The sequence below is a fragment of the Eretmochelys imbricata genome, chromosome 1 (assembly GCF_965152235.1).
Source record: "Eretmochelys imbricata isolate rEreImb1 chromosome 1, rEreImb1.hap1, whole genome shotgun sequence".
NCBI lineage: Eukaryota > Metazoa > Chordata > Testudines > Cheloniidae > Eretmochelys > Eretmochelys imbricata.
Window position 1 is genome coordinate 109254701 of NC_135572.1, and position 22285 is coordinate 109276985.

The 22285-nt window shown below is 43.4% G+C and overlaps 1 protein-coding gene across 1 annotated transcript in view; it reads right to left on the reverse strand.

Moving 5' to 3' along the window:
* Positions 1 to 22285, reverse strand: part of COL4A1 (collagen type IV alpha 1 chain) — a 213283-nt gene that overhangs the window by 70986 nt on the left and 120012 nt on the right. Inside the window, exons 13-20 of the mRNA XM_077807066.1 lie at positions 21700 to 21789; positions 18900 to 18935; positions 18684 to 18743; positions 14452 to 14496; positions 14118 to 14171; positions 12325 to 12366; positions 6792 to 6885; positions 4801 to 4836 (exon numbers count right to left, since the gene is read on the reverse strand). Coding sequence (XP_077663192.1) covers positions 4801 to 4836; positions 6792 to 6885; positions 12325 to 12366; positions 14118 to 14171; positions 14452 to 14496; positions 18684 to 18743; positions 18900 to 18935; positions 21700 to 21789 — 457 coding nt within the window. The remainder of the gene's footprint in view (positions 1 to 4800; positions 4837 to 6791; positions 6886 to 12324; positions 12367 to 14117; positions 14172 to 14451; positions 14497 to 18683; positions 18744 to 18899; positions 18936 to 21699; positions 21790 to 22285) is intronic.

The following is a 22285-nucleotide window of genomic DNA, read 5'->3' on the forward strand; positions in this document are numbered from 1 at the left end:
TGCTGTTAGTTTTTGTGTCCTGGTAGCTACTATTCAAATTCTTTTTGGCCTGCCTAATTATACTTTTACACTTGACTTGCCAGTGTTTATGTTCCTTCTTATTTTCCTCAGATTAGACTCCCAATTTTTAAAAGATGCCTTTTTTTACTCTGCTGTTTAGCCTTGGTGACAGGTTTTGGCCCTCTTGCTGTTTTTTTTATTTGGGGTACACATGTACTTTGAGCCTTTATTATGATGTTTTTAAAGTTTCCATATAGTTTGCAGGCATTTCATTCTTGTGATTGTTCCTTTTAATTTCTGTTTAACTAACCTCCTAATTTTTGTGTAGCTCCTTGTTCTGAAGTTAAATGCTACCATGGTGGTCTTCTTTGGCATTTTCCCTCCCACAAGGAAGTTAAATTGAATTACATTATGGTCACTATTACAGAGCAGCTCAGCTACAGTCACTTCATGGGCTTGATCCTGTGGCCACTTAGAACAAATCAAGAACTGCCTCTCCCCTTGTCGGTTTCAGGACTAGCTGCTCCGAGAAGCAGTCACTAATGGTGACTAGAACTTCTATTTCTGCATCCCCATGCTGAGGTGACTTGTTCCCAGTCAGCATGAAATCTCCCAAGAGTTTTCTGTTTTTGTAGCCTCTCTGATCTCCCTGACCATTTCACAATCACTGTCAACTTCCTGGTCAGGAGGTTGATAGTATATCCCGATTGCTGTAGTCTCTTATCTTATCTCTTATCTAGATTTCAGGAGCACTTGAAACAAAAATATTAATGGAAATCAGTGGATAAGTGGGAAGTGAAGGGTTAAGTTAATAACTGTTAATGAGGGTAGTGACAATAAGTAAAGAGCATCATTTAATAGAATCATAGAATCATAGAATATCAGGGTTGGAAGGGACCTCAGGAGGTCATCTAGTCCAACCCCCTGCTCAAAGCAGGACCAATCCCCGACTAAATCATCCCAGACAGGGCTTTGTCAAGCCTGACCTTAAAAACTTCTAGGGAAGGAGATTCCACCACCTCCCTAGGTAACGCATTCCAGTGTTTCACCACCCTCATAGTGAAAAAGTTTTTCCTAATATCCAACCTAAATCTCCCCCACTGCAACTTGAAACCATTACTCCTTGTTCTGTCATCTGCTACCACTGAGAACAGTCTAGAGCCATCCTCTTTGGAACCCCCTTTCAGGTAGTTGAAAGCAGCTATCAAATCCCCCCTCATTCTTCTCCTCCGTAGACTAAACATCCCCAGTTCCCTCAGCCTCTCCTCATAACTCATGTGTTCCAGTCCCCTAATCATTTTTGTTGCCCTCCGCTGGACGTTTTCCAATTTTTCCACATCCTTCTTGTAGTGTGGGGCCCAAAACTGGACACAGCACTCCAGATGAGGCCTCACCAGCGTCGAATAGAGGGGGACGATCACATCCCTCGATCTGCTCGCTATGCCCCTACTTATACATCCCAAAATGCCATTGGCCTTCTTGGCAACAAGGGCACACTGTTGACTCATACCCAGCTTCTCGTCCACTGTAACCCCTAGGTCCTTTTCTGCAGAACTGCTGCTGAGCCATTTGGTCCCTAGTCTGTAGCGGTGCATTGGATTCTTCCATCCTAAGTGCAGGACTCTGCACTTGTCCTTGTTGAACCTCATCAGATTTCTTTTGGCCCAATCCTCCCATTTGTCTAGGTCCCTCTGTATCCTATCCCTACCCTCCAGTGTATCTACCTCTCCTCCCAGTTTAGTGTCATCTGCAAACTTGCTGAGGGTGCTATCCACACCATCCTCCAGATCATTTATGAAGATATTGAACAAAACCGGTCCCAGGACCGACCCTTGGGGCACTCCACTTGATACTGGCTGCCAACTAGACATTGATCACTACCCGTTGAGCCCAACAATCTAGCCAGCTTTCTATCCACCTTACAGTCCATTCATCCAGCCCATACTTCTTTAACTTGCTGGCAAGAATACTGTGGGACATCGTGTCAATAGCTTTGCTAAAGTCAAGGAACAACATGTCCACTGCTTTCCCTTCATCCACAGAACCAGTTATCTCGTCATAGAAGGCAATTAGATTAGTCAGGCATGACTTGCCCTTGGTGAATCCATGCTGACTGTTCCTGATCACTTTTCTCTCATGTAAGTGCTTTAGAATTGATTCCTTGAGGACCTGCTCCATGATTTTTCCAGGGACTGAGGTGAGGCTGACTGGCCTGCAGTTCCCAGGATCCTCCTTCTTCCCTTTTTTAAAGATGGGCACTACATTAGCCTTTTTCCAGTCGTCCGGGACTTCCCCCAATTGCTATGAGTTTTCAAAGATAATGGCCAATGGTTCTGCAATCACATCCGCCAACTCCTTTAGCACTCTCGGATGCAACGCATCCGGCCCCATGGACTTGAGCACGTCCAGCTTTTCTAAATAGTCCCGAACCACTTCTTTCTCCACAGAGGGCTGGTCACCTCCTCCCCATGCTGTGCTACCCAGTGCAGCAGTCTGGGAGCTGACCTTGTTCGTGAAGACAGAGGCAAAAAAAGCACTGAGTGCATTAGCTTTTTCCACATCCTCTGTCACTAGGTTGCCTCCCTCATTCAGTAAGGGGCCCACATTTTCCTTGACTTTCTTCTTGTTGCTAACATACCTGAAGAAACCCTTCTTGTTACTCTTAACATCTCTTACTAGCTGCAACTCTAGGTGTGATTTGGCCTTCCTGATTTCACTCCTGCATGTCCGAGCAATATTTTTATACTCATCCCTAGTCATTTGTCCAATCTTCCACTTCTTGTAAGCTTCTTTTTTGTATTTAAGATCAGCAAGGATTTCACTGTTAAGCCAAGCTGGTCGCCTGCCATATTTACTATTCTTTCTACACATCGGGATGGTTTGTCCCTGTAACCTCAATAAGGATTCTTTAAAATACAGCCAGCTCTCCTGGACTCCTTTCCCCTTCATGTTATTCTCCCAGGGATTCTTGCCCATCAGTTCCCTGAGGGAGTCAAAGTCTGCTTTTCTGAAGTCCAGGGTCCGTATTCTGCTGCTTTCCTTTCTTCCTTGTGTCAGGATCCTGAACTCGACCATCTCATGGTCACTGCCTCCCAGGTTCCCATCCACTTTTGCTTCCCCTACTAATTATTCCTGGTTTGTGAGCAGCAGGTCAAGAAGAGCTCTGCTCCTAGTTGGTTCCTCCAGCACTTGCACCAGGAAATTGTCCCCTACATTTTCCAAAAACTTCCTGGCTTGTCTGTGCACCGCTGTATTGCTCTCCCAGCAGATATCAGAGTGATTGAAGTCTCCCATGAGAACCAGGGCGTGCAATCTAGTAACTTCTGCAAGTTGCCGGAAGAAAGCCTCGTCCACCTCATCCCCCTGGTCTGGTGGCCTATAGTAGACTCCCACCATGACATCACCCTTGTTGCTCACACTTCTAAGCTTAATCCAGAGACTCTCAGGTTTTTCTGCAGTTTCATAGTTGAGCGCTGAGCAGTCATACTGCTCTCTTACATACAGCGCAACGCCCCCACCTTTTCTGCCCTGCCGGTCCTTCCTGAACAGCTTATATCCATCCATGACAGTACTCCAGTCATGTGAGTTATCCCACCAAGTCTCTGTTATTCCAATCACATCATAATAGGTAGAGGGAGACTACTAAAGATCTTCTTTTAGCAATTCATACTGTTCACTCTAGTTTTCAAAACCTTCATCAGTGATTTTTGTTAAGATCCGTCATTAATCGTTAGAACTGATTTTTAAAACATTCTGTTCCTTTTACTACATTAAAAAAGAAGACTTGAAAAAATCACACAAGCCCACACTTCATCGAAGTCTACTCTGTAGCAATGACTAACTAAAAGTCATTGTTCTTTTTATCTTGTCACACAATTCTTTAGGGGTTTTTACAGCCTACCACATGCATTATCCTCTCCCTTAAACTTTGAAAACTTTCCTGGCAATAATATGACACTGCTTCACCCAAGCTTGAATACTTAGTTCACTGTCAGTACAGATAATGCCAGCCCATGACAGCCACATAGCATTGATATCACTGGCAGACCTGAAGCAGGTATAAGGTTTGTCCTGGAGATTTAAATGGTTTGTTTGCTTTTTAAAACTCAGGAGTCAAGGCCATGGCTTTTGAGGTGAAATATAGATATATTTATTGACCTTGCTTTGGAGTCCTCAGAATTTTTTCACTAATTTCAATTTGTGTTTGACATTTTCCACCCAGCGATAATGAAGGTCAACACCAGGATAAATCCCCTAAATTCAATACTCAATAACAAACAAAGGGACAAATCCCAAGATATGTCACCCTTTCCCCTGAAAACTCATAAGAGAAGAAGACAAACACTCTGAGCAGTCAGCTGGGGTGGCACCCCCAGAATCCAGCGCTAGGACTTCCTGCCCTCACCTCGGGTCCATGGACAGTGCATGGCTCTAAGGGAGCTATGTTTTCTGGGCTTCTTCTGTCTGGCTGTTCCTCTCAGACCCCATCCCATTTCCATTTTAGGAGAAGTTTCCCAGCACAGAGAGGACTCCATGAAAAATTAATACAGCCTCAACGTTCTCCATAGAAAGCAGGGATTGTGCCACAGAGATAGCTGACATTCTCCTTCCATACATGGGGAGGGACAATCCATAAAAAGATCTTGAGGGGATGATTAGATCCCCCAAGAGGGCAGCGTATGCCCACTCTGGAGGTCAGGGAGTGACTGAGAGTGGCAGGTGCTCAGCACCCTTCAAGACTGACCCCAGAAGAATTTTTTTTGTAAAGAGTGAATAAAAACAACAATCAGATGTTCATACCTGGAGGACCTGGGTGTCCTTGTACACCTGGTAAACCTGAAAACAAAGGTGCTTTTTATTATGGGATGAATGCTAATGAAATAGATAATGTCAACAGTAATGATCTCAGAGCATTTATTATGCAAATCATAGAATATCAGGGTTGGAAGGGACCTCAGGAGGTCATCTAGTCCAACCCCCTGCTCAGAGCAGGACCAATCCCCAATTTTTGTCCCAGATCCCTAAATGGCCCCCCTCAAGGATTGAACTCACAACCCTAGGTTTAGCAAGCCAATACTCAAACCATTGAGCTATTCCTCCCCCCAAATATCTACCACCACCTTATAACACTGGAGAGTAAAATAATACCTAGAATCAAAACTCAGATGATTTAATCTAAAATTATTTGCAAAAATTTTGGTAAAAAATAATCGGAGATGGACATCTGTCCATCTCAAGACAGAAATTTGTCAGAAAGACCCTGGTCCTGTAAGATGCTGAGTGCCCTCAACACTCCACTGGAACTGGGAGGATCAGCCCCTGACATTTTGCTAAACACCTGACACAGCATTCTTTGTGCCGCAAACTCCTGTTAAAGTCAGTGAGAACTCAGGATGTGCAAGGAATACCATACTAGCTGGAAAGTTTCAAAAGTTTTGAAATTTCTTCCAGAAAAATGGGGAAAATGCTCAGTTTTCCCCATCTATTTTCTGACCAGCTTTATAAGTTACTTACATACCCTTTAAGACTGAAAATGTAATTACCGATTGTGACTATTTAAGGAAATTATGTGCCTGAGTCTCTTTTCTGTTATCCTGCTTTCCTGCTGCTATAACTCAATGTTCATTTCTATGTCGCGGTCACTGGAGTATGACTACCATAAAACTGGTGTCTCAGTGAGGAGAATCAGGCCTTTTGTTCTTTCTGTGGCCACTTTACCGAGTACCAAATTGCAGCCTTATCTAATATCTGATTTTTTCAGTTCTCTGGCAGTTTCAAAATAGTGGAAAAAAAAATTGGTTCAGATTGAACTGAACCTGAAAATTCCAAAAACTTTTGGTGAACTGAAAAAGTGTGTTTCAAGTCAAATGAAATATCTTGTTCCTCAGGAAATGTTATTTCCAGACATTGTTAAAAGCCTAGATTCATAAAATGGCAGGAGGAGGAGCCAGAGCTGCCCACCTAATAACATTTTGCTCAGTGGTTATGGCATTCACCTGGGATGGGGAGACCTGGTTTTGAATCCCCTGTTAACCTGAAAGGAGCATGGATTTCAACCCAGGTCTCCCTCTTTCCAGGTGAGTGCCCTAACCACTGGATTATGAGCTATTCTGGGCTGGATCTCTCTCGATCTTTCCGGATGAAGCTGTTCCACTTCGTATAAGATACACAAATTGGGCCAAAACAAGAGAGAGTGAGAATGTCTCTGTAGGCTGGTCGTCAGTCCACCCACCTGGGAGGGGAGAGAATCTACTCTAAGTCTCCAGTGACCATTTCATTTTTATACAAATTGGAACAGATTCAACAGCAGAGTTGGAGAGAGACCCATCTCAGAGTAGACAACAGCCTGGTGGTTAGGATACCCTAATCACTGAGCTAAAAGTTATAAGGTGAGCACAATGACCACCTCCTGTGAAAGAAAAACATTTTTCTGGCCAAAAATATTCTACAAATTTGTGATAATTCACAAATAGCTTGGGTCTACTGAAACTGCAATAAACTATTTGTCTGAAAAATTTTGCCCAGCCCTAATCCTTTACATAGAGCACAGCAAAACTACAACAAAATGTGAAACATGCCATACAGCAAAGGGAATCATACCATATCCAGTCAAAATTACATAGCAAATGTACATAAGCAGGATGTAATAACTCAACCGCAAATCAGTGACAAAATCAGGGCATTTCATTATCATATAGCTCCATTACAGCATTCAAGTAATTCAATAATATTCTCATTTAAAAAGATATGAAGAGCATATATGAAGACAAAAAGGAAATAAAAATGCATACCTTTTAGACCTCGTTCACCTTTTAATCCTGGAAAACCTGGAGGACCAATGTCTCCTTTTTCACCATAAGCATCCACTGTTCCGGTACCTATTACCTGAATCACAGACCAAGATATTAGGAAATGCGCATGAGCAGCAGGAATAAGCCATGGGGAGACTAAGCATCCCCAAACAGGGCAGTAATGCTGGAAGCGGTGCACCTTCCTTTGGAGTGCCAGCACTGGAAGCTCCTGAGAACTGTGGGGGGCCGCTGGCGCCCGGACCATGGCCATGCCTGCACTCTGCCCCGAGGCCCCGCTCAGCCTCTTCCCTGTGCCCCCACCTGTACAGCGCCTCTTCCCCCTGCGGCCCCCCGACCGTCACTCGCTCCTCTTCACCCCCTCCCCTCTGTGGCTCACCATTAAGGCAGGAGGGGGAAGAAAGGAGTGAGTACTGAGTGGGTAGCCTTGGGGGAGGGGGTGGAGAGAAGAGGGTGGATCGGGGCCTCAGGGGAGGGAGTGGAGTGGGAGTGGGGCCTCAGGGCAGAGCAGGGGTGGAGCATGGGCGGTGCCTCAAGGGGAGGGTGCTGAGTGAGGGCGGAGCCATGGTCCGGGCAGCGGGCACTGGTGGCCTCCCACACTTCTAGGGAGCTTCCAGTGCTCAAGCCCAAATGCAAGAGTCACGCACCGCCTAAGGAAATACATAACTGAAGAGCTCAGGTATGTTGGAGATTCCTAGCCTCTCTGATCTTGGGGCTGCCAGGGGCCAGTTTGTTCTGTGGTATAACTTGGAACTACCTCGGGACTGCCGTAAATTGCATGGACTAATAGCAGCTGCTATGACACCTGAGGAATCACCAGGACGCTCTAGCTATGCCTCCTGCCGACTCTGAGCATGTCCCATACAGGAGTGTTGGTATGAGGGCTCACAAGCCTCAAACCCAGGCCCATAGAGTTCCCCAGGCAGCGCTCAGGCCACATTGCCACCCAGCAGCTCACTTGTGTAACTAGGGAAGGGTCCAGTGACAGGTGAGCTCACAGAAGCCCCCCTCAAGCTCCTGATTGGGGGAGACATCCAGCCCCTCCGACTGGGTGAGGAGCACTATATATAGTCGCCCCCCGACTTACTCAACTGTTCCGTTCCAGAAAACGTTGCATAACTCAAATTTTGCTTAAGTCGGAAACGTATACCCGTACGATATGCAAAAATTTCTGCAACTCGAAAATCCTATTTCTGGCGTACTTTTTCCATAAGTGCGGATTTGCGTAAGTCAGGTCTTGCATAACCCGGGGAGCACCTGTAAACCAGGAAGTTGCAACAGGAAGTTGTCTGAACAACTAGAGGAATCCTTGGCTGGCTGCTGCTATAGACCCTGCTGCTTACCTGACTCCTGAGCCTTGCATTCTTGCCTGTTCCTGGTTCCTGCTTCTCCACCTGCTCCTGGCTCCTGTCCTCCTATCCCAGACTCCCAGTTCCTGCTGTCCTGCCCTACTCCAGTCATCTGCTCCTCTGCCTTATCCCTGATACTGCCTCTAGCTCTGACCCCTGGCCTGGCACTTGACTTTGTCTCAGGCTCTGACCTTCGGCTTGGTACCTGAAATTATCTCTGGCTCTGACTCCTGGCCTGGCACCTGACTCTCTCTCCATCTCTGACCTTTGGCTTGGTACCTGATGCTGTCTTCGGTTTTGACCCTCAGCTCTGACCACTAGACCTGACTGCCTACGCTCTGGTCATTGCAGGTTGCTCAGACCTTTCCAAGTGGGCCCAACAAAGGATGGACCCAGTGTAGCTCCCTGTACCAGAAGGGGAATCTGTACTGCACAAGAGAGTGATCCGGCTCCTGGCAGATAACTGAGCCCTCCAGGTGCAGAACATGCAGCTGGCCACTGAGAATCAGGCACTGCAAGATCAAGTCCACTGACTCCATGTAGAAAACATTGTACTCCAGGCTCATCTGGATGCACTGTTCCCCAAGCAGGGATGCACTGTCCCTCTTCCCAAGCGTTTTGATGAGAAAGAAATTGGGGAAATGAGCCCAATGAAAGGAGCTGGCCTGGATGTCCTGGCAGAGTATCCCCTTGAAATCCCAACTGAGGTCCTGACAGGGACATGCACTGGCTACAAGTACTTGTAGCACACCTACAAGTCACAGCTAAATTGTGAATCCCAGGACATTCCCAACCACAGCAGGCCCTCATTGATCTGGGTGTGGCAGATAACTTCCTTGATGAAGAGGCAGCCTGGACACTAAAGATTCCCCTGCAGCCCAAGCCTGTTCCAGACCTGGTAGAAATGATTGACAGGTCCCTCTTATCAGCCAGGCCAGTGGCCACAAAAACTGTTCAGCTCAAAGTTATGATCCAGGGGCAAGGAAGACCCTACAGTTCAGTGCCATCCATTCCCTGCACTTCCCTCTGATCCTGGGTGTTTTGTGGCTCGCCTTCCACAATCCCCTTATCCACTGATGCGGACTAAGAATAAGAACAATTTCCCAATTCTGCCAGCAGCATTGCTTGACCCCAGGAATTGGGCACCATGCAGTAGCTCCCCAACAGTTCCATGCCGGGGTAGGGGGCCCAGCAGAGCAGCTTGCTGATTGTGGTCCTCAACTTCCATCCAAATACAGTGACTACAAAGATGTATTTGGAAAAAATATGCCAATGCCCTGTCCCCACACAGAGACTATGACTGCCCAATTGAGCTACAGCCAGGGGTAAACATTCCGTTTGGGCATATATATGACATACCAGAGCCTGAACTAATGGTGCTGTGCACCTACCTTCAGGAAAACCCAGCCAAGGGCTTTATTCGTAAATCCACATCGCCTGCTGGAGCACCAGTCCTCTTTGTTTAAAAAGAAGGATGGGAGCCTCCAACTATGTATTGGGCCCTAAATCAGGTCACCATTAGAAACTGGTACATGTTGCCACTAATCCCCAAACTAATGGACTATGTGAGTACTACCTGGGTGTACACAAAGCTAGACCTTCAGGGGGCCTATAACCAAGTACACGTTAGAGCTGGGAATGAATGGACGACTACCTTTTGAATGTGTTATGGCCACTTTGAGTATCTTGTGATGCCCTTTGGGTCGATAAACACACCCAGGATGTTCCAGCATTTTAACAACAATGTACTCCAAGACATTCTTGACCAATACATGGCAGCATATCTGGATACTTATTTTCTCGGACAATGCCGAACAGTTCATGTATGTCCATGCATGTATTCCATTCTGGAGAGCTACACAAACATGGCCTCCATGTCAAAATAGGAGTATGTGCTTTCTATCAGTCCTCCATAGGATGAACCCTAGGAATTCTATCTCCTGTCATCAAAATTGACACGTGCAAGGAAAGGCAGTCCCTGAGTGGGCTCTGGCACAGAGATTCTATCAGTGGTTCATCCTGAAGTTCTTGGAGCAGTTCGCCCCCCCTCACTGCCCTACTCCACCAAAACACCAGATTCCTCTGGCCTCCCGGGGCCTAGTACGCCTTAAAATTAACATTTACCACACTTTCCACATTGATTCATCCCAATACCACACAAGCCTTCATTCTTGAGGCAGATGCTTCTAACTTAGTAATCAGAGCAGTGCTGTCCCAAAGGCATGGCCCTCAACAAGTCCTACATCTGTGTGCCTTCTTTTCCAGACAATTCACACCCATGGAGCAAAACTACGACATTTTAGACCAAGAACTCCTGACAAGTAAAACCACTTTTGAAGAGTGTCACCACTATCTAAAAGAGGCCTGGTATCCTTGACTATCTGCATAGGGCCAAGGCCCTCAACCAACGACAACTTTGGTAGGCCTTATTCTTTGTGCACTTTAATTTCATAATTTCCTATTGCCCAAGAACCAAAAAAAGCAAGGCTGATGTTTGGCCTGGAATGGCAAGTATTACACTGATCTGATGGACCCGAACTTAAAACTGTCCTGCATCCTCAAGCCGCATAACTTTCTGGGTGCAGCTTCCCACCAAGATCTGCTCACCTGATAAGATCAGCCTCTGTCATGGGATCCCTGCATTTGAGGAAGAAGCCATAAATAAGGAACCCCATGAGGTTCAAGATTGGGTAATCTTTGTAAAAGGGCATATATATGTTCTCCCTGGGCCTCTGAGGACTACCTCCCTACAGTGATGCCATGACTCCCCCCTGGCAGGACATTTTTATCACTTTAAAACTCAGCATATCATTTCTTCTGTCTTCTGGCTTTGCATATGAGACACAGTGCAGGCCTATGTGGCCTCTTGCAATGTATGTGCCTGCTTCAAGCTGGCCCCACAATAAACCCCTAGGACTCCTGCAACCCCTCAAGAGTCTACCTGACCCCTAGACTGTCATTGCATTAAAATTTGTAGTAGAACTACCCAAGTCTAGTGGGTTCATAACCATCCTGAAAGTTATGGACCATTTCACAAAGATGGAACACTTCATCCTTTGCAGTACCTACTCTCCTCCCAGGAAACCACCTGCCTCTAGGTGGACCAAGTTGTCCACCCCCATGGCCTCCCAGAGAGCATTGTCTCTGACCAAGGCCCACAATTTGTCTCCCACTTCTGGTAAGAAGCTCTCTGGAGTCTGGGCATCTGCTCCTGCCTCTCTTCTGCCTATCACTCTCAGACTAACGGTCAAGCTGAAAGAACCAACCAGATCCTGGAGCAGTATCTTTGGAGTTATATCAATTTCCAACAACAACTTGACCTTGCTGCTGCCCCAGACAGAATTTGTGTACAATAACGCAGAATATGTGCCTATAGGGCAAAGCTCCCTTTTTTCAAATTATGATGTAGTGGGGTGGTCACCTTGCTCTGGCCCTGAAGGTGTTAAAACAGCCCTGGGAGAGGGCTGCCCTGGGGAGCCAATAGTAAAAGCAACCCTGGAGATGGCTGCGGCTGGGGGAAGAGGAGTGAGAACAGCTCGGGGAAGCTGAGTGAGTAGGGTTCCGGACTCACCAGCTCCCCACACAGTCAGTCCTGCCCTTTCCCTCACTGGCTCCAGACTGACTCCAAAATGGCTTCTCCCTGGGAGGGCCTCTCACTCCCTATTGGTTGCTGGGCGGACTCTGAGTCTGCCTTGGCTCCCCCTCCCTACCAGGGACAGTGTGCCTCTCCCTGAGCTGCCAGCAGACAGAGTCCCAGGAATCTATGTAATCTCCTTGGGGGTTATAGAAATACTCAGGAATAATGCACAGTTGGTTGAAAGAAGTTATCCATTCCTTTTATCCCAAATATAGAGAAAACACTTCATAGAATTTGGGACACGTATGTGCCTGGCTAACTTCAATCTACATCTAAAAGTAGTGTGAAAAAAACCCTGTACTACACTGTACAGTCAATAAACCATGCTCTGAAGTCCTTATTTTCACCATTGTTAGTAATTATCTGTACTGCTTTATAATAATAGCATGGCAGCAGCAATATTGCCACTGATTTCAGTTGGATCGGAACCCATGCATAGCCTTTTAAAAAAAAGTCCTGAGTGCTTTGACTTCCATGCTGGTTTGGTATTTTGTGTCTGTTTCATATAAGCAAAATTTAATTTACTTACTCTTCCTGGAAGTCCTGGAAGACCTTGTGCGCCCTTGTCTCCCTGAACAGAAAAACAATTTACATTTTTAAACTCAAGTACCACACAATGAAAACTGATCTACCAATGGCATTCCATTAGCTTTTTAGTCTTACACATGAAGACTTTATGTTCCAACAACTCACTGAACAAGATCAATATAGAATCCACTTTACAAGTGCAAATTTGGGCCAGATTCATGTATACAGACCCCTTCTTTTGCAAAAACTCACAAAATACAAAGAAGTATGCAGCCAATTAATTGGGGCAGTATGTTCAGTATTTTTCTAAATGACGAGATATGCACTGTTTTATACTAAGTTACATTTATTATTACAGGCAGATCTGGTAGCACTCCCTATTATTAAGATGCTGACATTTCCCATTATAAGACCTTGTTTTCCATTGCTTACAACTTTGCCAAACTGTAACTGTTTGGGATGAAATTTTTCATGGTAAGTGTCTGCTTCAGGCTGAATTTTGGGGGGAAAATTTCAACCAAAATGAGAATTATGCTAGGGAACTATACATAGTTTTGCCCATGGTAAAAAATTCTGACAACCGTTTACCTGGAAAGCTCTAGTTCCCCCATACTTTGGCGCATGGACTTGAAAATTGTCAGGGGGTGGCATTTTTGTCATGGCTATACTTTTTGCTATCCCTGTTAAAATCTGCCCAAATCTGGCCATGTTATAAGACTTTGAAAAAATTAGTTCACACGCGCTCAGGGGAGACTTCTTAGCCCTAGTACACACTGGGGGGGTGGGGGTGTCGATGTAAGGTACGCAACTTCAGCTATGAGAATAGGGTAGCTGAAGTCGACGTACCTAGATTGACTTACCGCAGCGTCTTCACACCAGTGAGTAGACTGCCGCTGCTCCCGTTGACTCTGCTTGCACCTCTCATGGTGCTGGAGTTCTGGAGTCGACGGGAGAGCACTTGGGGATCGATTTATCGTGTCTAGACTAGACACAATAAATTGACCCCCAATATATCAATCGCTACCCGATATATCGATCAGTGGGTAGTGTAGACCTAGCCTTAGATTTTAGGAGCTTAAATCTCCAAAGATTCTGTCCTCATTGAGTGTGATTGAGCCTCTCACAGCTCCTTGTGCTAATCAAATGGTGCATCCCCACAAGCAAATTGAGCATGATCCTTCCAGACCAGGGGTACAAACACTAAGCTAGACTTTCTCTGTAATGGCTGTTCCCAGTTACTGTAGGCCAGGGTACAGCTGGGCACTGGATCCGAGAGCAGGGAGTCTGTCTCTCTTGTGCTCTCTGTGCCCTTCATGCTGGCTCCCAGACAACGTGAAGGAGAAAGCCAGGAAGGAGAAAGTATGATTTGAATGCAGAGGAGACAAACGCCAGATTGGGAAGAGGAAAAGAGCAGATTGAGACAAAGAGTTTGGGAGAGTGGGACTGGAGTGGGAGGCAGGAGAAGAGAGAAACTGTGACTGGTTGGGCAAAGGCAGTGAGACTCAAAGCTGGAGGTGGGGTGGGGCTGGTGTGGGAAAGAGGGAGGACATTTGACCGTGTAACTAATGACTATGATATTTCATATGCACAAGGAGGCCGAAATAAGATTGCACAGGCAACCTTAATTCTGGCATTTCCTAACTTTTGAATGATTGACTTTGCAATCTTAATAATATTTTTTAACATAGCTTTTTTGTGTGTATAATATGTAACTGGTTACTGTAAGCTATGAATGCATACAATGGAATCTTAGCTATTAATTCTGTCCCAAAGAGATAACATTTAATTACTTACCTTAGGACCAGGGTCACCTGGTAGTCCTGGAACACCAAACCTACCATCCTCACCCTATGTGTATATTCGAGTGGGAGAGGAGAGAAAAAACAAATCAGACACAATAAATACAGTTGTACCTTATTAGTGATAGTGTCTCAGTTTAAATCCTCAAACTGATCACTTTTTCAATACAAAAGGCAATTTATATAAATAATTCTGAAATCTGCTGGAATCACTCTACAGTTTTTATTTTTCTTATTTTTGCATACAGTGGAATCAAACATTTAGTATAGAAGACAATTTTTTCTTTTAAAAAGCTAAAGAGTAATATTAAAAATGCAGTGAAACATACAGGTTGTCCTTTTGGTCCTCTCTCGCCATCTTTTCCAGGTTTTCCCTGTAAAGCACAAAATTCCACATTACTGAATTATGAACATCAAATTTGTATCATTTCTGTACACACTGCCTGAAATGTTAAAACTAAGAATCCAGCAATATAATGAGTTCATGAATCCTACTTTCACAGCTAACAATGCACAATGTATGACAATGGGCAAAAAGATGACCACTGAGGATGTACATTTCCCAGCATGCTGATAATTTAGAGCAGTGGTTCTCAAACTTTTTATTTTGGCAACTCATTCCACACGGCAAGCCTCTGAATGTGACCCCCATCCCTTATAAATTAAAAATGGAGGTAATTTAATTTTAATGTAATTTTAATTTAACAGGGGCTCCAGCTTTCAGTCTAGCCAGGCACAGGCTGACAGCTCTCAATCCCCAGGTAATAACCTCGCAACACCTTGAGGGATCACAACCCTCAGTTTGAGAACCGCTGATCTAGAGTCAAACACAGAGCTGCTGATCTTGCCATGTTGCTCAGACGGTACTTTAGTAGACAATTAATATTGTTCTTATTTTATTATATAATCAAATTTTATCTCCTATTTTCCTTTTTTGTTTGTTTCTTTTAGGAATGACTGTGCATAGATACCATGAATGACAGGTGTTTCTGAAATAATGCTGATTAGGCAAATTAGCTGCCATTATATGTTTCTTTTGCTCTTGTTTTACTTTCTGATCTCTGGGGGTGATTTTTCAAATCAGTAAAAAATAGCTAAAAGCCTTATCAACCTGTTCAAATTAAGTATGCACATTTCTTTTCTTTTAGGATTTGTACATACGGTATTTGTTTTTTACTCTAGGTTATTTTATTGCCCTCCACCCACACCAGGTCTCTTTGTGGATGTTTTGTTCTTCTATTAAATTTAGCTAAAAATACTATTATTTTAAAAGAGGTGCGAGGCAGATTCTAAACTCACTGATGTGTGGAATGCACTTCGATGTCATTGGAAGTTCCACGATTAGAACAAGTAAGGAATGTGGAATGCCCTGAACAATGATTTTGATGTCTGCACATTTTGCCAAATTAGCTATACAAGGCTATTCAGAACTGTACCTCTATTTCTTCTATTTACTGCCAGAGAGGATTTCATATCTCATATTTTAGATGTGTTTGTTAATATGGGTCTCAAAGAAAGCATGGATTTTTTTTTGGTGGTTTAATTCCTCTATTTGTAACACTTTGAAAGTAAATGCAAATCTGTTTTCAGCAATTTAAGGATTAGTTCTTAGTTAACTCTAGACTATCAAAGGCATCAGTGACTGATTTATAATATTTTATTTTTTACATCAGGACTATAGCGTTTTATTTGTCAATTGTGCCTTTCATTCTAGGGTTAGATAATATTTATATGTATATGTGCAATAGAGTACAAATGATTCATGAAATGGTTATAACTGGTAAACAAATCACTACAAACAATTACCACATTTTAAGGGTAATTTCTTTATAAATTGTTTACTGTCTATATATTTAAAAACACTTAGGCTATCTTAAATTGTATTAAGAAAGTAGATTGGCACAGAATATATAAAGAGACATTGAACTAATATATTCAGACGGTATAAGGCATGAATACTGCATGCAACTCAGTCTAATTAAAAATTAGTTCCATAAAAATAAACAAAGAAACACCAAATTCACACCCAAAACAGAAAAATTGGTAGGACAAGAAATGATACACAACAGAAAATAACACATATAATCAGACTATAACCGGAATATGCAATTCTGAATCATACCACGGAGGAAGAATGAGCTGTTGGTTAACCAGCAGATAAAGGGATGTAAATACTTATTTTTCAAAATGTTTATAAGAGAGAAAGTAGCAGTAGTAATCCCAAAACTTAATGAAGATTCTTCAAATAATTCATCAAACTGTAGACAAATCATTCAATAAAACTAGAGTTTCAGATTTTAAGGATTTGTTCAATAATGTTTCTTTCAAAAATTGTCATTACTTCAGAAGTAATTGAGATCTACCCAAAGAGCAAAATATGCAATAAACATTAAAAACTTTGTTCAGGAGATAATACCAAAAGTAGCATGATGTCCCTGAACAAGCTATACCAGGATACTTTGATTTCTTTGCAAGAGTTTCTCAAACTTTTCAAGTTGGTGACCCCTTATTTGAAGTCAAATATTTTCACAGGCCCCTTAAACCTACATTAAGAGTACAAAATGCATAAATGATAAGCCCATATAATTTATCTGTGTTTGTCTTTTGAGATGTTAACAGAGAATACTTAACCTTGAAGGGTAAAGGTTTAATGGGGCATGAAGGAGCAAGATTTTCTTTGGTTTAGATTTTAGTAACATTTCCCATGCCTCACAACCCTCCTTAACTACTTTTCATGATCCCCATAGGGAGCATGACCCATCAGTTGAGAAACATTCTATTTAGATTTTTATATGAAACCTACCCATGCTAATAAACTATGAAAGATATGTTATAGCTCATCCAGAAGTTATGGGCCTGACACAGGAATTTCTGAGTGAGGTTCTATAGCCTGTGTTACTTAGAAGCTCAGACTAGATGATCATAACTTTCCCTTATGGCCTTAAAATCTATGAAAAACAAGCTAAAAATGAGCAAGGTAACTTATGTTCGTCAAGTCATTTTCTCTCCATTCCTCCCCTTTTAGGAGAAAAGTTATGTGTAAATTAAACAGATTTACTGTGCATAGTGTATTTAAACTATACAGTTTAAATACACTATGCACAGTTAATTATGCAAATCTTTCATTTAAGTACAGTAAAAGCTGGGTTATCCGGCACTTTACCAACCAGAAAGCTCTATAAACCAGCATTTCTGATATCCAAGCACGGGCTCTGTGGCTTCCATTGGCTGGGAACTGTGGCCAGTGGGAGTTGCGGGAGTGGCGCCTGTGGGTGGAGGTAGTGCATAGAGCTGCCTGGCTACACCTCTGCCTAGGAGCAGCAGGGACATGTCGCCGCTTGTGGGGAGATGTCCGAGGTGAACGCCGACTGGATCCAGCACCCCAAACCCCTCCTGTGCCCCAACCCCCTGCCCCGAGCCCTCTCCTGCACCCAAACTCCCTCCCAGAGCTTGTGCCCCACACCCACTCCCGCATCCCAACCCCTGGCCCTGAGCCCCCTCCCACACCCAAACTCACTCCCTCCATTGGTAAGTATAACTCTGAGGTAACTGGAATTTTTGACTAACGGGCACCTCCCTTTTCTCCCAACATGCTGGATAACAAATCATTGTGGGGGGGTTTATGTTATGTTCTGTCCTGTAATGGCTTGAACCAGCTTCCATTGAAGTCAATGGAATTCAGTCAACTGTCAATTCAACGAAAATGGGATCAGACCTTAAATACTTTGTAAAGTATTTGTGAGGCTTTTAGACATCACTTTTGGCATATGGACCATCAGGGTAATCCATTGGCAGGCTGCGAGACATTTTGATTACATTGACCGTCCACAGGCACGGCCTCCCACAGCTCCCAGTGGCCACGGTTGACCGTCCCAGGCCAATGGGAGCTGCAGAAAGCTGGCTCTATTGAAAACTTTGGCAAAAATCCCATATTAACAAATATATCACATCTTACATCTCACTGATAAGATATCAAATTTAATATTTATTTAATAATTTTATGTAAATAATACAATGGGCCCTATCAAATTCACGGTCCATTTTGGCCAATTTCACGGTCATGGGATTTTAAAAATAATAGATTTCAGCTATTTAAATCCGGTGCTGCCTTTAGAGCTGGGCAGCTGGAGAGCGGCAGCTGCTGGCCAGGAGCCCAGCTCTGAAGGCAGAGCCACCGCCAGCAGCAGCGCAGAAGTAAGGATGGCCTGGTATGGTATTCCCACTCTTACTTCTATGCTGCTGCTGGTGGGGCACTGCCTTCACAGCTGGGTGCCTGGCCAATAGCCGTTGCTCTCTGGCCACCCAGCTCTGAAGTAGGGTGGCAATACAGTGATCCCCCTAAAATAACCTTGCAACTCCCTTTTGGGTCAGGACCTTCAATTTGAGAAATGCTGATCTCCCCCACAAAATCTGTATAATATAGGGTAAAAGCACACAAAAGACCAGATTTATCGGGGGAAGACCAGATTTCATGGTCCATGACATGTTTTTCATGGCTGTGAATTTGGTAGGGCCCTAACAGTGATGCTCAGTTTTTATTGATAAAATACCATATACTTACTCGTGAGCCAGGTTTCCCAGGTTCACCTTTTTCCCCTTTGATACTTGAGCCTGCAAATCCCTTAAGAAAACAAACCAGATTAATTCTACTGTATTTTCTGTTGTACATTTTATTTTAGTTATAAGCCATTAAGACACACAAAGTCCTTTAAGGCATGGTCGCCATTGGGTCTGGTAAAATCTCTTAATACAAACAAAATGATTACATAATACTTACTCGAATCCCTTTATCACCTTTTTCACCTGGTTCACCCTAATAAAATTAAAAAACAATGAAAATCAATATATGGAAAAATTATCCATAATCCACTTCTGGAATAAATCATTTCCTCTCTGTCAGATACAGTACATTGTTTCCATGTTCCCCGCTCTCTTTCAAATTACAAGGCCTAGTAGGCATGCAGGGAAAGGTAGCTTGTCAAATTTTAAACTTTTTTTTAAAAATACAAAATTAGAATCCATTCAAATCTAATGAATTATACTGATAAATTATTGCTTATGATGCCCCATTAAATAACTATAAAATTCATTAGGGTTCAGGCTCACTGGAGGTTATTCTGCTAATGAGCATAAATCTAATATAAATTAGTTGTTCAACTTTTAAATATATTTGCAATTGACCAGAAAAAATATGTTGATCAGCCTGTATATTACACTTTGGGCCTATCACCCTATCTGCCCCAACCTTCCCTCAGCAGAAAAAGCCACAGGAAGGTGAAATGTTATTCAGTACAAGATACAACATTTCTGTCACATTTTTTTATCCATTACTTCCCCTCAAGCATCCACAGACAGTCAGTAGCCTAGTGGAAGGAGAAGGCTGCACTGGCTGGGAATCCAATGTAAAAGGGATCCCAATTCTGCAGATCTCAACTGCACCCTCCAGAGTCACACTTCCTCCCAGGGATTCTGGAACAATTTGTATAGTGGGGATGCTGTGAGCCATTGAACCAAGCTGTAAATCCTGTATATAATGGAAATCACTTGAAATCGGGGGTGCTGCAGCGCCCCCTGGCCCCCACACTCCTAGTTCCAGCACCTATGCTTCCTCCTGGGCTGCATGGGCAATTCCTGTGCAGTGCTGTCGTTGGCTTCCCAACTAGAACTGTGCAATACACACCGCAGGGAAAGGAAGTATGGAGAGGAAGATTACATGAGTGTAACTGAACTGCTCAGTTTCTGGAATGGGGTGCCTTTCTTCTCTCAGTTCACCACATACATGATATTGTATTAAAACTTAACGGAAGTATGAGAGAACATTCTTTAATGTACTTGTGGCACCTTAGAGACTAACCAATTTATTTGAGCATAAGCTTTCATGAGCTACAGCTCACTTCATCGGATGCATACTGTGGAAAGTATAGAAGATCTTTTATACACACAAAGCATGAAAAAATGGGTGTTTACCACTACAAAAGGTTCTCTCTTCCCCCACCCCACTCTCCTGCTGGTAATAGCTTATCTAAAGTGATAACTCTCCTTACAATGTGTGTGATAATCAAGGTGGGCCATTTCCAGCACAAATCCAGGGTTTAACAAGAATGTCTGGGGTGGGGAGGGGTTGTAGGAAAAAACAAGGGGAAATAGGTTACCTTGCATAATGACTTAGCCACTCCCAGTCTCTATTCAAGCTTAAGTTAATTGTATCCAATTTGCAAATGAATTCCAATTCAACAGTCTCTCGCTGGAGTCTGGTTTTGAAATTTTTTTGTTGTAATATCGCAACTTTCATGTCTGTAATCGCGTGACCAGAGAGATTGAAGTGTTCTCCGACTGGTTTATGAATGTTATAATTCTTGACATCTGATTTGTGTCCATTTATTCTTTTACATAGAGACTGTCCAGTTTAACCAATGTACATGGCAGAGGGGCATTGCTGGCACATGATGGCATATATCACATTGGTGGATGTGCAGGTGAACGAGCCTCTGATAGTGTGGCTGATGTTATTAGGCCCTGTGGGCACAGTTGGCAAAGGGCTTTGTTGCAAGGATAGGTTCCTGGGTTAGTGGTTCTGTTGTGTAGTATGTGGTTGCTGGTGAGTATTTGCTTCAGGTTGGGGGGCTGTCTGTAGGCAAGGACTGGCCTGTCTCCCTTCACCTTCAGCCCCCAACTAAAACCCCCTCCAACGTATTATTAAGGATCTACAACCTATCCTGAAGGATGACCCAACACTCTCACAAATCTTGGGAGACAGGCCAGTCCTTGCCTACAGACAGCCCCCAACCTGAAGCAAATACAACAGAAAAACTTCAAACCAGACTCCAGCGAGAGGCTGTTGAATTGGAATTCATTTGCAAATTGGATACAATTAACTTAGGCTTGAATAGAGACTGGGAGTGGCTAAGTCATTATGCAAGGTAACCTATTTCCCCTTGTTTTTTTCTACCCCTCCGCCCCCCCAGACATTCTTGTTAAACCCTGGATTTGTGCTGGAAATGGCCCACCTTGATTATCATACACACTGTAAGGAGAGTTATCACTTTAGATAAGCTATTACCAGCAGGAGAGTGTGGTGGAGTGAGAGAAAACCTTTTGTAGTGGTAAACACCCATTTTTTCATGCTTTGTGTGTATAAAAGATCTTCTATACTTTCCACAGTATGCATCCGATGAAGTGAGCTGTAGCTCATGAAAGCTTATGCTCAAATAAATTGGTTAGTCTCTAAGGTGCCACAAGTACTCCTTTTCTTTTTGCGAATACAGACTAATACGGCTGTTACTCTGAAACTATTCTTTAATGTATAACCTTGTTACCAAAGTCTTCTAGAGACGTGACTTATTTACACAGGTATTAGCATATTCACAGATTATCCCTGTACAAATTCTTCAGATACTTACAGGAAGAGCATTAAACTTTATTTAGGAAAGTTAAAACATGGACCAAGTTTGCATAATTGGCATTAGATTGCTTATAACGCTGGTTTCCCTGTCTTTCTTTAGTAAGCTTGTCCCCACAGTCTTTAAGCAAAGAAACTAGGAGTCCAGTATTGTAAGGACTAAGTAATATTTTCTCACCTTCTCTCCATATATGATTACACTTCCTTTCTCTTTGTGTTGTGAGGCAGTTCCTTGTGGACCTGGAGGGCCCCCCACTCCTCGTTCACCCTATTGACACAAAATTCAGGATTATTAATTTAATTAGAAATAATATTTATACGGAGAACATTCATAAATACAATCATTAAAATAAAATAGAACTACCACTCACTTTAAAAAAATGACAGGATGTTTGTTGGATTATTATTTTATCAAAATCAAACACCTAGTAACCCAAAGGTTTGCACATGCAGTTGCAGAAAAGCACATTACAAACAGGCTGTCAGACTAAGACCCTGCTCTGAGTCACCCTAATGTAACCTGCCTGCACCCTGCCTGCAGCGTAATTACTGCTCAGTCATACTGGCAGGTCCACCTTGTTAATCTCTACAAGGATACAAGAGGGTTTGAGGTGTCTTTATCAGGGAAAACAACCGGCTAGGGGAAAAGAGGTCATGCAGAGAAGCCCCAAGCTTAGAAGAAAATAGTAGGTTGAGGTTTCTGCTGTTTCACCATTATTAGAGCTTCCCATAAAGCTAAACCCTAGGAGAGAGTAAATTTGGAT